The 14,620-nt window shown below is 44.7% G+C and overlaps 1 protein-coding gene across 2 annotated transcripts in view; it reads left to right on the top strand.

Annotated features, from left to right (window-relative positions):
• The window catches only part of MCTP2 (multiple C2 and transmembrane domain containing 2), a 329,446-nt gene that overhangs the window by 202,642 nt on the left and 112,184 nt on the right, over positions 1-14,620 (top strand). For both annotated transcript variants that reach the window (XM_040342357.1, XM_040342356.1), the window contains exons 10-12: positions 7,233-7,363; positions 11,140-11,326; positions 13,990-14,083. In XM_040342357.1, coding sequence (XP_040198291.1) covers positions 7,233-7,363; positions 11,140-11,326; positions 13,990-14,083 — 412 coding nt within the window. The remainder of the gene's footprint in view (positions 1-7,232; positions 7,364-11,139; positions 11,327-13,989; positions 14,084-14,620) is intronic.

The following is a 14,620-nucleotide window of genomic DNA, read 5'->3' as shown; positions in this document are numbered from 1 at the left end:
TTAATACTTCCATAATGTAATCCAATACAATAGTGATGGATACATGAAGTGTTCCAGAACCAACTTCAATGACTTTTGTCAGACAGATCTGTATAGGTTGTCTAAAGCAGTGTTTCTCAACTCCAGTCCTCAAGGTGCGCTAACAGGTCATGTTTTCAGGATTTCCATTATTCTGCACAGGTGATTTGATCAGTTTCACTGACTTAGTAATTGCCACAGCCTTTTCATTTGAGGGAAATTCTGAAAACATGACCTGTTGGAGCTCCTTGAGAATTGGAGTTGAGAAACACTGATCTAAAGCACCACATTTATAGTAGTTTTATCCAGCTGTATTGTAGATGGGTTCACTAGCATTGCTGTTGTAAGATATTGATGAAATGCCCCATCGTATATCTATTTTTTCCATACAGTCTTTTTTAAATAACAAACATGTCATACTTGCCTCCACTGTGCAGTTCATTTTTCACAGAGTGGCCCCGAACATCCTCTTCTGTGGGTCCCATGGTGGCTCTCGCGGCTCTTCCCCGCAATAGTTAACCCCCTCTGGGAAGCTCTCTCCAGAGGGGGATACCGTGTATCCCCAAAAATAAGACCGGGTCTTATATTAATTTTGGCTACAAAAAACACACTAGGGCTTTTTTTCAGGGAATGTCTTATTTATTTACGGTATGTACAAAAAAAAATTCTCCCCATCAGCTCAGGAGTCAGCATTGTGAAATTCTGTAATCCCAAAAATAAACCTTAGTTAAATACTTTGTAAAATTCTGTAATCTGTTTTTTTGTAAAAAGATTATATATAGTGTAATGTGTCTCCTTGTGTAATTTTATTGTGGAAAAAAAGGTATTTTCCACAATAAAATTACACAAGAGACACACTATATATAATCTTTTTACAAAACATATTACATGATTTTACAAAGACTTTAACTAGGGCTTATTTTCGGGGTAGGGCTTATATTGCAGTCATCCCAGAAACTCATGCTAGGTCTTATTTTAGGGGTAGGGCTTATTTTCAGGGAAACAGGGTACCTTGCACGCACACGCGCCCCTGTGTCATACACTCTGGATCCATAGACACCGAGTGTATGACTCGGCCCTGCCCCTCAGCAGCCGCGTCATTGGATTTGATTGACGGCAGTGGGAGCCAATGGCTGCGCTGCTATCAATCTATCCAATGAAGAGCCGAGAAGAGGTGGAGAGAACGACGTGGGATTGCACCCACGGAAATTTGGGGCTCAGGTAAGTAAAACAGGGGCCCGGGGGGGGGGGGGGGGGGGGGCTGGACACAGCAAGGTGTTTTTTCACCTTAAAGCGTTAGTAAACCCTGACAAAAAAATAAAAACTGCAGGACAAAGCCATAATGAGCTAGTATGACTAGCATACTAGCTCATTATGCATGTACTTACCTTAGAACGAAGCACCAGAAGCCGTCCTTGTGTCCCCCTCCACCGCATCCATCACTCCCGGAGGTTACTTCCGGGTATCGCCGCTCCGGCGCTGTGATTGGCCGGAGATGACGTCACTCCGTGCATCCGTCAAATTCGACATTGCCGAATTTAGACCGGCTATTCTCAGTGCGCCTGCGCACCGTTCACAGCGGTGCCTGTCATTCGGCGATTATATCCTAAACTGTGCAGGTTTAGGAGATATTGCTAACACCTACAGGTAAGCCTTAATTTAGGATGCATAGGATTTGTAAACTATAAAACGCCTTCAACATTACAGAACGAGTCCAGTTGAATTTGACTTACTACTACTAGATATATCTGCTTTTATATTGTGCTGTTAAATAAGAATAGTAAGTTAGGTTCTCTTTTACTTGCTATCTCATACATATCAGAAATCAAATTGAGATTTGGAGCCTTGGCACTATAAGCAACTCAGATGCCATTTCATTGAACAATGCTTTCATATTCCAGACACAATGTGTAAATTATAGGAGGTGAAAAAAAAAATAGACTGTAGACCTCACCAATGCAGTGCTGATCATTCAAAACACAATGAGCCGTCTGGGGATTATTATGTGATATTAGCTGAAGAGCTTACAGTTCCTAGAATGTGGTGTCGGCCTGTGCTGACCTTCCTAGCCCTTCTCTACTCACATCTTTCCCTGCCTGCCTCAGGCCAGATCATCTTGTGCTTTAAACAATAGGAGAAAGATCTCAATGTATCTTTTAATCCAGAGCAGTGCCAAAAGATGCTCCACATTAAATTCTTCAATCTATACTTGGTTTCAAGACTCCAAATTTCAGACCCTTGTGGAGTAGGGTCAGGGCAATGTCCCATAAATTCACAATTTGTTATTCTAGCTGACCAAGTCTTTTTCTTACTCCGCTGTTCAATGATACATACCGTTTCCCCCTGAAAATAAGCCCAGGTCTTACAATAATTTTGGCAACAAAAGACACAGTAGGGCTTATTTTCGGGGTAGGTCTTACCATGTAAATTGATGTCTTCTCTCCCCCTCTCCCTCCCTGCCTGTCAGGAATCCCCAGTGTGAACTGAGTTAAAATGCTTGTAAAATTCTATAATCCACTCTATTACAGTATTGTATAATGTATGTGTGTTTCTGTAAAATTATTGTGCCAAATACCTTTGTTATAGTGCTGCTCTGCGCTTCTATGACCCGCTGGAGCTCTCTTCCCTGCAATTATATTACAGGAACACACACATTGTACATTATATACTACTGTAATAGAGTGGATTATAGGATTTTACAAGTATTTTAAACTAGGGCTTATTTTCAGGGTAGGGCTTATATTGCGGCCAGTGCCGATCCTGACCTCCCTGGCGCCCTAAGCAAAATGAAATGACATGTCACATTAAAGTTGAGAAGCAGGGGGGTTGGGGGGGGGCTGCCGACAGTGACATGTCACATTAAAGATTAAAGTGAGAAGCAGGGGGTGCTGACTTCTTACCTCTTCTCCCAAGCGGCCAGCGAGTTGAGAAGCAGGGTGAGGGGCCGAAAATGACTTCTCACCAGGCGGGGCCTCTAGTAATTTGGGGGGCCCTCCGCAGCTTTGCGGGGCCCTAAGCGGCTTGCACAGTGAGCCTATAGGGCGGATCGGCCCTGATTGCGGCCCTCCTGGAAAATAACGTTGGGTCTTATTTTGAGGGTGGGTCTTATTTTTGGGAAAACACGTTACCAAGATGTACAGGACATCACCGCCATCTGTAATTGCAGCCAAATCCTGTATGCCGCTCAAGTGGAGAGATTCCACCCCACGGAACCCATATGGTTATACAGGGTGGAAAACCTCAAAATATATGGAGGATCTCATTCTGCCTTCTCCAAATAAACATGGCACGCACCGCACAACATGGTTCTATTGGATCCATGTTTTCGAATGAAGCCAAAGCCCTGCTATTTGGAGATTCCTGACAATGCACCCTGGTCCTCCTGTGATATATACAGTACCTTGGTCCCTCTGCCCACTTTTCTTCGCTCTGTTCCTCTCCAATATATTCCCTTCGTTCCTGCTACTGCCTTCCCAACTGCTATCCTGTCTACCTCTCAACCAAACCCAAACCACCCCACTGCCCTGCCTCAGCCTCATCCTCCTTTTTTTCTTTTTTTTTTTTTTTCACATCAACGCATTTCAGGCTGATCATGTGCCCTACACTCTCTTCCCTACCCTGCACATCAACATAAATCTTCATTCCCTATCTTTTACACTTGCCTCCTCCACCCATCATATACCCTCTGTTAACACCCCCTTTCATTGAGATACATGGCAGAACTCTATTTCTGTCTGTCTTGTAGACACAGCAATGGGGACAATATGGTAACTCTTATGGGATGGATGACCAGATGCCAGATTTAGTTTTAATGGTGTCTTGCTGTGCATAACTCTCCCTATACAGTATATACGTAATTGTATCCTATCTTGACACAACCGTGCTGTCAGAAATCAGCAGCAGGGATGGCCAGATCTGCGTGGCTACCAGACCATTTTTTAAATACCAGCAACCGAAATACAGAGCAAACATGAAAATACAAGTGAATCATAAGCAACTGACATAAATGCATAACAAACTACCTAAGTAAGTAACAGCCTAACTAGCCGCTAACTATACACAATGAGCTAGATTCACCAAGGCTTTACGTTGGTGTATCTATTGATAAGGGCGCTTCCGTAGATTTACACGTAGAATATGTAAATGAGCCAGATACGCTGATTCACGAACGTACTTGCGCCCGCTACGCCGTTTACGTAAGGCTTACGTCCGGCGTAACGTTACCCCTGCTATATGAGGCGCAGCCAATGTTAAGGTATGGACGTCGGAACAGCCGTCGAATTTTACGTCGTTTACGGTATGTGAATGGGGCTGTGCATAGGTTACGTTCACATCGAAAGCATTGAATGAATGACTTGTATAGCGCTACTCATGCGAACTGAATCGCCTCTGGGCGCTTTTTCCAGCCAGTCTACTTGGCTGTTGCGGTCATTTTACCCCGTAGGATCGTGACACGCTTGGGACACAGTCATACACACAGATATACATATATGCATTGCGCCGACGTTTCTTAGGGAGTATATGCGACGTGATTCTGAGCATGCGCGCGCATGCGCCGTACGAACGGCAATTCATTTACATGGGGTCACGGGTAATTTAAATGAAGCACGCCCCCTACCTGCCTATTTTGAATTAGGCGGGCTTACGCCGAACTAATTACACTACGCCAGTGCAACGTACGGCACGGGATCTTTCAGAATACTGTTCTGGGCTCCCTGATTTACGTTGGCGTAGCGCATATGAGATGCGCTACGCCGCCCAAATGGTACGCCGCTGTGCCTGAATCTAGCTCATTATATACAAAATGAGGAACACAGAAAAACCGGGCAATGCCAGAGATGCAATGAGGAGGGAGAAAAACAAGGACTGGGATCAGGAACAAGGAGGAGTAGGTACAAGGCAAAAGAAAGATCAGGGGCAGGATTAGGCAAGGTGCGGGATCAAACCGCAAGCATGCATCTGGCTGGCAGGCACAACATTGAAGCACCAAAGGACAGTAGAAGAGGAACTACAGTGCAATACGTGACTTGAAAAAGTATTCATACCGCTTGAAATGTTCCACATTTTGTCATGTTGCAACCAAAAACGTAAATGTATTTTATTGGGATTTTTTTGTGCTGGACCAACACAAAGTGGCACACAATTGTGACGTGAAAGGATAAATGTTTTCAAATCTTATTACAAATAAATATGTGAAAAGTGGGGGGTGTATTTGTATTCAGCCCCCCTGAGTCAATACTTTGTAGAACCGCCTTTCACTGCAATTACAGCTGCAAGTCTTTTTGGGGATGTCTCCACCAGCTTTGCACATCTAGAGAGGGACATTTCTGCCCATTCTTCTTTGCAAAATAGATCAAGCTCTGTCAGATTGGATGGAGAGCGTCTGTGAGCAGCAATTTAAGTCTTGCCACAGATTCTCAATTGGATTTAGGTCTGGACTTTGACTGAGCCATTTTAACACATACATATGCTTTGATCTAAACCATTCCATTGTAGCTCTGGTTGTATGTTTAGGGTCGTTGTCCTGCTGGAAGGTGAACCTCCTCCCAGTCTCAAGTCTTTTCCAGACAAAAAGTTTTCTTCTAAGATTGCCCTGTATTTGGCTCCATCCATCTTCCCATCAACTCTGACCAGCTTCCCTCTGCTAAAGAAAAGAATCCCTAGAACATGATTCTGCCACCACCATGTTTCACAGTGGGGATGGTGTGTTCAGGGTAATGTAAAGTGTTTGTTTTCCACCACACAGATTCTCCCACCTGAGCTGTGGATCTCTGCAGCTCCTCCAGAGTTACCATGGGCCTCTTGGCTGCTTCTTTGATTAATGCTCTTCTTGCCTGGACTGTCAGTTTAGGTGGTTGACCATGTCTGCAGGGATGGACTGGCCATTGGGACTACGGGGAGTTTCCCGGTGGGCCGATGGCTCAGTGGGCTGGCTTCAGTGACAACGAACCGCCTCCCCCCTCTGCTCCTCTGTCTCTCCCTTCCCGCAGCTCTCACCTCCTCTCCCTCCCCGCAGCACTCACCTGGGGGGGAACAGAGAAGCAAGGGGAGGACCAGAGGAGCATGGGGGATGGGACAGACAGCTGACTCAACAGCTATGGCCTGGGAGTTTCTCACTTCTGCCTAATCCTGTCCCATAAGGGGGTGGGCACTAAACTGATTCTTTGCCCCGGGTGAAATAATGTCTAGCTTCCCCACTGGTACTGCCTATAAGAGTACCAGTACCAGCCGTTCTACTCTAATAAAGTAGAATGGCTAGTGAAGGGAGAGAGGGGGCTTGGGTGGCCGGGGGCGTGCAGGAGTTGTCCGGCCGCCATGGGAGAGACTCTGTCAAAGTGGGCCAGTCCTGGGCCAAATTTTTGTACCAGTCCAGCCCTGCCTGTCTGGTGTGTTCCGTGGCCTTCATGGTGCTGTTTGTTTATTAAAGGTTCTCTAACAAACCTCTGAGGGCTTCACAGAACAACTGTATTTATACTGAGATTCAATTACACACAGGTGCTCTATTTACTAATTATGTGACTTCTGAATGGCAACTGGTTACACTATATTTTAGTTGGGGGGTATCAGAGTAAAGGGGGCTGCATACAAATACATTTCACACTTCTCAGATATTTATTTGTAAACAAAATTGATAATTTTCCTTACACTTCACAATCAGGTGCCACTTTGTGTTGATCTATCACATAAAATCCCAATAAAATACAGTTTGTGGTTGTAACATGACAACATTTGGAACATTTTAAGGGTTATGAATACTTTTCAAGGCACTGCAAATACCCTACCAGCAGCCAGCATCAGGTAGAGACCGATTGCTGGGATCTTTTGGCTGCTGGGAGACATCGCTGGTGGACACTGGAACTACAACTCTCTGCCCAGGGAACCACAGTGCCACCAGCAGGTAAACCAGGTCCTGACAGGTGCATTGTTTCATGCTGTGTCTCATGTTCAGCATATTTTCTGAGAGTCTTATAAGAAAAGAATATACAAAAAAATGTCACCATCTGGTTTTGAACTTTTGCACGGTTATGTAAAGCATAAATATAATTACTAATATTGGAACAGGTAAACCATTCATATACATAAAATTCAAGCAGTTTGGCTGGAATCTTGCTTTAAAAGTATATTTCAGTCAGTAATATCTCATATAATAATGGATCTGTTGAGTCATTGTGATTAGCCACCATTCATAAATGTTACCAATGCATGTTTTCTAGACACAGTGTAAGAATGGAAATCCTCAATGGAGGGAACGCTTTGATTTTCACTACTACTCTGACAGGATGGGGATATTGGAGATGGAAGTATGGGGACAAGATGGCCGCAAACATGAGGAGCTGCTTGGCTTGTAAGTGTGCTTTGTATTCATTCCATGTTTAGATTTTTCCATGTATATTTTCTGTGCAATGCTGTTAATCAGGTGGAAAAATGACATTACATTATGCAAAAGGGAGTCAAAATGACATGGTGGGGTCATTCATGCAAACCGCTGCTATATTGGAGGTGCTGTCCACATCGGCCGGTTGGTTCCTTGCTGACATTTAAATGATGATGCTTGATAGGTTGCTATTGGCGACATCTCAAACATGGGCAAGTTTTTCCTTGTGGACCTTCACTCAGATCTCAGTCCGAGCATAACCCTAACCCCCCCTTTTTTTACATATTTGATCTTTTTTTTGAAGGGGGGGGGCAGTGGCATCTTAAGAGCATTGTAGGCCCCCGGCAATACACAATCACACACGAGAATTTTTTACCGACAAAAATCATGACATTTACTGGCAGAACCACATTTTTTACTGGCACTGCACAAAAGTACCTAAAATTACAGTTTTCAGTGCCAAACAATGCAAATGTCAGTATTTAAATGTTCTAGGCTCCCGAAAACCGGCACCGCCGACAGGGGTCCGACTCCGCCGCACTCTGCTTCAAGCCTGCTGTGCTGTCTGCTCTGTCCACTCCACGAGTCACCACTCTGCTCCTTCCATCCACCCTCAGCTCCTCCTGCTTTTTTTTAAGTCTGGCGGGCTGCGGGCGGCGGTGTGGCTGACGTCATCATCGGCGGACAGACAGAGGCAGCACTGGTGGAGGATCGGATCTGCTCTGCGATTTCCGCAAACTGTGCATGCGCAGTTCTGACCCGCCGCTCTCCACAATTTTTACTGGGGTCGCTGGGCAGGTGGGGCCCCCCAGGCAAGTGGGGCCCCCGGGCAACTTCCCAGCGTGCCCACTGGAAAAGATGGCCCGGGGGGGGGGGGGGGTGTAGCAAGTACCTTTTCCAACAGCTACTTGTTTTGACTTGCTTATTACTCAGTCGTCTCCCTGCTTGTTGTGACTCATGCATGTGCAGTAGATAACCACGCCCCCCCACCGGGAGAACACAATAGCTCTGCGGTACCCCATCAACACCAACTGTTGATGGGGGAATCGAGCGATTTTCTTTCCCGTGGTTGCAGGAAAAAGAAAGAAGGAAAACAAATTGTATCATCTATAGCAATGGTCTCCAAACTGCGGCCCGAGGGCCGGATGCAGGCCTTTGCTTGCCTTTATCCGGCCCTCGGGGCACTATCCCTCCCACTGATACGAGACACTGTTCTGCCATCTGACACCGACAGTGGAGCACCATTTCTCGTACTGACACCATTAATAGAGCACTATTCCTCCCTATGATACCAGCAGTGGGGCACTAATTCTCCTCTATGATACCAGCAATGGGGCACTAATCCTCCCTATGATACCAGCAATGGGGCACTATTCCTCCCTATGATACCAGCAATGGGGCACTATTCCTCCCTATGATACCAGCCATCGGGCTCTATTCTTCCCTATGATACCAGCAATGGGGCACTATTTTTCCCTATGATACCAGCAATGGGGCACGATTCCTCCCCCTAATACCAGATGTTCACTAACAATGATGCCAGGAAAATTTCTACTCCCGCCGGCCAAAGTCCGGCCCTCCAAGAGTCTGAAGGACAATAAAAACCGGCCCTTTGTTTAGAATGTTTGGAGACCCCTAATCTATAGCCTGCCTTAGTCAGCAAGTCAGTGGATGTGTGGTGTGAGAGTGAGAGCCCCTGTCTTACTGAAAATGAGTGTAAAATGGACACTGGTCTCTCAAAGAAGCAGTTTGAGAAGTTCAAGCAAAGAATTGGTGAGCAGAGAAAACTATGATTTAAGTTTTCTCTGGATATTGTAAGTCTGGATTGGGGCTGAAAACTTGAAGACTTCAAAGAGCTTTGGGAGGGATGGAGTCTTCAGTCATGTGTCCGGGTTTTCCAGAAGCTCTGCAGGTTGTGTGTGTCCAGGTGCACACATCCATTATAAGGTAGAGCTGAGCATAGCTCAGTGTGTGTGGGATAGGAGTTGGTGGTGGAGCAGTTGTTGCAGACAGGAGAGAGGTGTGCTACTGCTTAAGAACTCAGGCAATATCCTTGAGACGGTACTCCATGTGGGAGAGGTTCCAGGTCGGTGGACTGAGAGAGTTGGGCCAGCTGACAGAATCGGGGAGACTATAGCTGAGACAACTGGAAGAGAAAGTCTTGGGGACCAGAGGGGACCGTAAATCTTGGAGGAGTGTGGAAGCCTAGAGTGTCAGGAGAGCCCCTTCCTAGAGGCCAGGAGTGGGCCTGTGCAGCAAGGAACTGCGCCCAAGGCTGAGTGAGCCTTAAGAGCCAAGTTGGCATTTTTATTTGTTATTTTTGAGAGAATAGCCCCGTGTGGGAAACCAAATGCATGTATGAACTTTTATTTTTTTGTTACTTTCAATAAAAGTGGGATACCACGCCCTTAAACCTTAGTTCCTGTTGGCTGTGAACTCACTTAAAACGCATCTATCACTGAGCTAGACATCCCCCAATGTCACAGTGGGCAAAAAAATGGGCCATTTGTGTGGGTGTCAGATGCATATTGGCTTTACCATTGCGTATTAGTAGTTGGTCATATTTAGCAATTTTACTAGCTCCCCATTTAAACCATAAACTTATTTTCATTTAGCCTATACTTTCATTACTGGCTGTTTTGTCTAGATAAGGGGGTCTATAAACGTTTCAAACAAAGGGCCAGTTTATTGTCCTTTAGGCAGACCGGATTGGGGGCCAGCAGAGACAGAACATTTCAGGGGCCAAGCAGGCCCAGATTTTACTCCCTTTGCCACCCCAAGGCCGGGTCCCTCAATACCGCCTCCGCAGTACAGGGGGGACATTATCCGCCGGGGGACTTTTTTGGCAGGACACCGAGAAGCGGGCGGGTGCTCACATTGAGAGGCGGGGGGGGGGGGTTGCTGCTGCTGAAAATTGCATTGAGAAGCGGGGGGGTGCTCACCTCCTCTTCCCTCAGGTTTCTCTCCTCCTACCATCCGTGACATGACAGGGGGGAGCTCCCGAAATGAAAGTGAAAGTGTCCTCTCCTCTCAGCCACAGTGCCGCCCCTGCACCCACTGCCGCCCCGGGGCCTGGCCTTGTTGGCCTTGTCTGGAATCCAGCCCTGGGGCCAAGCATCAGTGAAAGTAAATGTGACCTCAGGGTTGGTGGTCAATAGGAGGAGGAGTAGTACCCCTATTAGTAGGAGGAATAGTATTCCATTATCGGTGGAAGATATAGTACCCCATTGTTGGTGTCAGTGGGAGGAATAGTGCCCCAATGCCCAGATAAAGGCTAGCATAGGGCCACATCTGGTTGGAGACCCCCTGGTCTACATCAACATACATGCCTACATGTTACTGTGAAAATGTTATATTCTTCGTTTTTTTGCCCTTCTGTAATATAACTTGGGCTACCTTTATGGCATCCTGAAACAAATTTGCTGAGATTTATGACTTAAAGTAAAGTTTTGAAATATATTCAAAAGGGTTCATTCTATTTTCTGGAAAGTTTTCTCATGTCTGCGCCTAAAAGAACAAAATGGCACTTGGTAAAAGCCTGCTCTAGTTTTAGATGGTCCATAGATCATCCGGCTGTCTTTTTAAGTCATGGCTTGCAAATTGTAGGAAGTTTATCATTGTATACTAAGCAAAGTAGACTGTAATTTACTGCCTTCCATTAGAAACATTATGGAATTTGATCTATTGTGATGCATTGTCATGTTTGAAGATCTGTATGGTAAATCTGACAATATCTTCTAATTTAGGTGCAAAGTGGATATCGCTGCGTTGCCCATTGAGCAAATCAATCGCCTGGAAGTGCCTCTGGAGCAGAACCAGGGCTCTATACACTTGATGATAGCTCTTACACCCTGTTCGGGAGTCTCCATTTCTGACCTTTGTGTTTGTCCGCTGGCGGACCCAGGGGAGAAGGAGCAGATAAGGGAAAGATACGTGAGTATTGCTAATTCTGATATTTATAGCCTTAAAAATATTCTGATGATCGTTATTATAATGCATAAAGCCAGTCTGCATATGATCGTAGGATCTCTGAGTTCACGGTTGCACAAGGATGAATGCAAATCCTTTTTATTCAGTACTTTACAATGTAATTGTTACAAAATAAGGTGAAGCTATATCTACCTTGAATACCCAATCTTGTGCAGGTGTAAATCAACTTCAGTGCATTAATAAATATCAAACCCATATGTTGACCAAATGTTCCAAAGTTTTAAAGGACATCAACTTACAATACTGACATTTTTACCATTATTTTAATACAAAAGATTTTTTTTTATTAGTTTTGAAATGGGCGTACGGTAAATTAACATCATTAGTGCTGACAAAGAGATGCACCTATGTTGTACATATTCAGTAAAAGGAATAGATAGGCCAGATGTCTCTACAACAGTGGTTTTCAACATGGGGGGTCGGGACCCCCTTGGGGGTCCAATGATGATTTACCAGGGGTCACCGAATCCTGGGCTGTTTCTGAAGCCCGTATCACTCTCCCAGCATTTTTACAGTCACCCAGCAGGGTATCCCTGGAGCCGACAGCTGCCCACTTAGCCTCTTCGCAGGCACCCATTCAGTTTACGGCATGGCTGGGGGGCAAAGACTAGAGGTCAGCTGACTGGTGAGGAATGTGAAGTGGGAGCGGCTGGAGGAGACCCCATCTCCTGATTTCGGGATAGGTGTCACTGCTACGAGACACCACAGAGCCGGAGAGACAGTGAAGCCGCAGACAGTGAGTTACACTGCCTGCGATTATAGTTGCCAATACAAGGACTCAAGGAGCGCTAAATGTCTGTGGGTTAGGGGCGTGAATTACTTGTCTTGCTTTGGGTGCTGACAACCCATGCTACAAAAATTATTTTACTGTTAGGGGTCCCCACAAAAAAAGAAATGTTCCTGGACTGCCGCACTCTGATAGGCGCAGACCTTGGAGCGGTACTCTTTTCCAGGGGTCCCCACAACTTGGGAAATGTAATCAAGGGGTCACGGCCCTAGAAGGTTGAGAACCACTGCTCTACAATATAGCATACACAGAAGGAATACATTAAATAGACCATGCATTCTCAACCAAGGTTCAATAGAACCCTGGGCACCTCCAGATGCAAGGGTTTCCATGAGCTATGGTCCATGAATTTCTGGGGCCAACGCTACATGGCAGAGCCCAGGGCATGACACCAATTGTCTTTTTATCTGTCTGAAACAGTAACCTACTGACTGCCACTTTAAGGGTGACATTTTTCCCAGTGACAACCAGTATAAGAGACATTTTTCCAATGATACTGGATATATTAATTTTAAAAGGGGTTCCCCATGACCCGAATAATTATTTTTCAGGGGTCCTTCTTGGTTAAAAATAGAAGATATCTGTGATTACTTCATTGGTGCCAACATCTGAAGCTATAGACAAAGAAAGATTTGTTCCCCTTGGATATGGACTTTAAAGTGGTTGTAAACCCACTTTTCACCAAAAACAAAAACGCCACCTGCAAGACAAAGGCATAATGAGTTAGTATGCATTGCATACTAGCTCATTATGTAATACCTCAGATCGAAGCCCTCGCAGCTGTCCTCATACACCGCTCGGGCGGCCGGCATCTGCACGCGGGAGCCGCCAGTCACGGCACAGCCTTCTTTAGGAACGGCACGATCGCCCCTTCTAAAGTGCGCCTGCACCGTTGCGCCGCAGACATCGGCGCCCATCATTATTGTAAATATCTTCTAAACCATAGAGGTTTAGGAGATATTTCGAGCACCTACAGGTAAGCCTTAATCTAGGCTTACCTGTAGGTAAAAGGGGTTGTAAAGGGTTTACAACCACTTTAAATTCATATAATTAAAGTAGAAAAATAATTTATTACATATAATTAAAACAAGTTACGCGGAATGTACGAGACCACAAACAACTGGTGGTACATCGACTGTAACATGGTAAGGATCTAGACAGATATCCTTCACCCCATTACCATGTTAGTCGATGTACCACCAGTTGTTTGTGGTCTCGTACATTCCGTGTAACCTGTTTTAATTATATGTAATAAATTATTTTTCTACTTTAATTTTGACTATTATATGAATTCAAGTGCCTTTTTAAAGTCAATATCCAAGGGGGACAAATCTTTCTTGGCCTTTCTGGACCTTTTTAACCAAGAAGACAAACAGACAACTAGCCAAGTTATCCAATTGCTGAAGACAAATGAAATGAAGCACCTCAAATGGTTCTAAAGCTAAAAAAAAAATATATATATATATATTTTTTATATCTATATCTTAATGCGTTCTCTGCATTAAGTTAAATGTTTTACCACTTGCTGTGCCGCCCCCTCTGTAAATACTTACCTGACAACTCTGTCGATCCAGCACTATGCCTGGCTGTATCTCTGCTCTCGCAGAAGCCTCTGAGAGGCTCCTGAAAGAATCCATTTAGCTTGGAACCACCAAAAATGTCCAACAGATCCAGTGCTTTTTTCAGTTATATTTCTACCTTTTCCAGAAATCAATGGAAAAAGGAAGAATATGACAGCGTTCTGCATGGTTTAGAGTTTTTAAAAGTAAAGCCATTTGTAAAATTTTTGTTGTTTCATTGTTCTATCTTGTTTCCTCAGTGCTTGAAAAACTCGCTCCAGAACTTAAGAGACATTGGTTTCCTGCAAGTCAAAGTACTTAAAGCAGAGGATCTTCTAGCTGCAGACTTTTCAGGTGTGTGCATGAATCGGTTGCTAAAATTATTTTTACCTACAATTTCCTGTTGGTTCTCATTTGATGTTGATTGTAATTTACTGTTTTTAGCTTCTTACTTTGTTTGGGGGGGGGGGGGTGCAGTTTTATTAATATTTCATACTTCTATAGTGCATTGGCAAATGTTTACCTACCTATTCTTAGCTGTTGTGTTGCAAAAGGTTTAAAAGAGTCAGATGAACTAAGATAGGTGGTACACAGGACCAAAGAGAACTGACTATCAAAGCTTGCAAAGTGCCCATCTCTGTAGTTTCAGGTGCTGGTTGAAGCTTGTCAGTGCTTAGCACATGGAATGAATGAAGAAATCCTCTGCACACCAATGACATCAGCCTTCACAGAGCTTTATTATTCCAGGTCTTAAAACACAGAGTCCGCCAAACCAAGCTTCAGTCTAACATGTTTCACTCAAAAAGGATTTGTTCATATCTAATAATATTGATGGTGGTTAAGGAATGCGAATTGTCCGACGTGACATGTTTTTTTTTGTTGATGTGCATG

Source organism: Rana temporaria, chromosome 3 (assembly GCF_905171775.1).
Source record: "Rana temporaria chromosome 3, aRanTem1.1, whole genome shotgun sequence".
NCBI lineage: Eukaryota > Metazoa > Chordata > Amphibia > Anura > Ranidae > Rana > Rana temporaria.
Note: the sequence above shows the minus strand (reverse complement) of the source record. Positions and strands in the feature narration are given on the sequence as shown.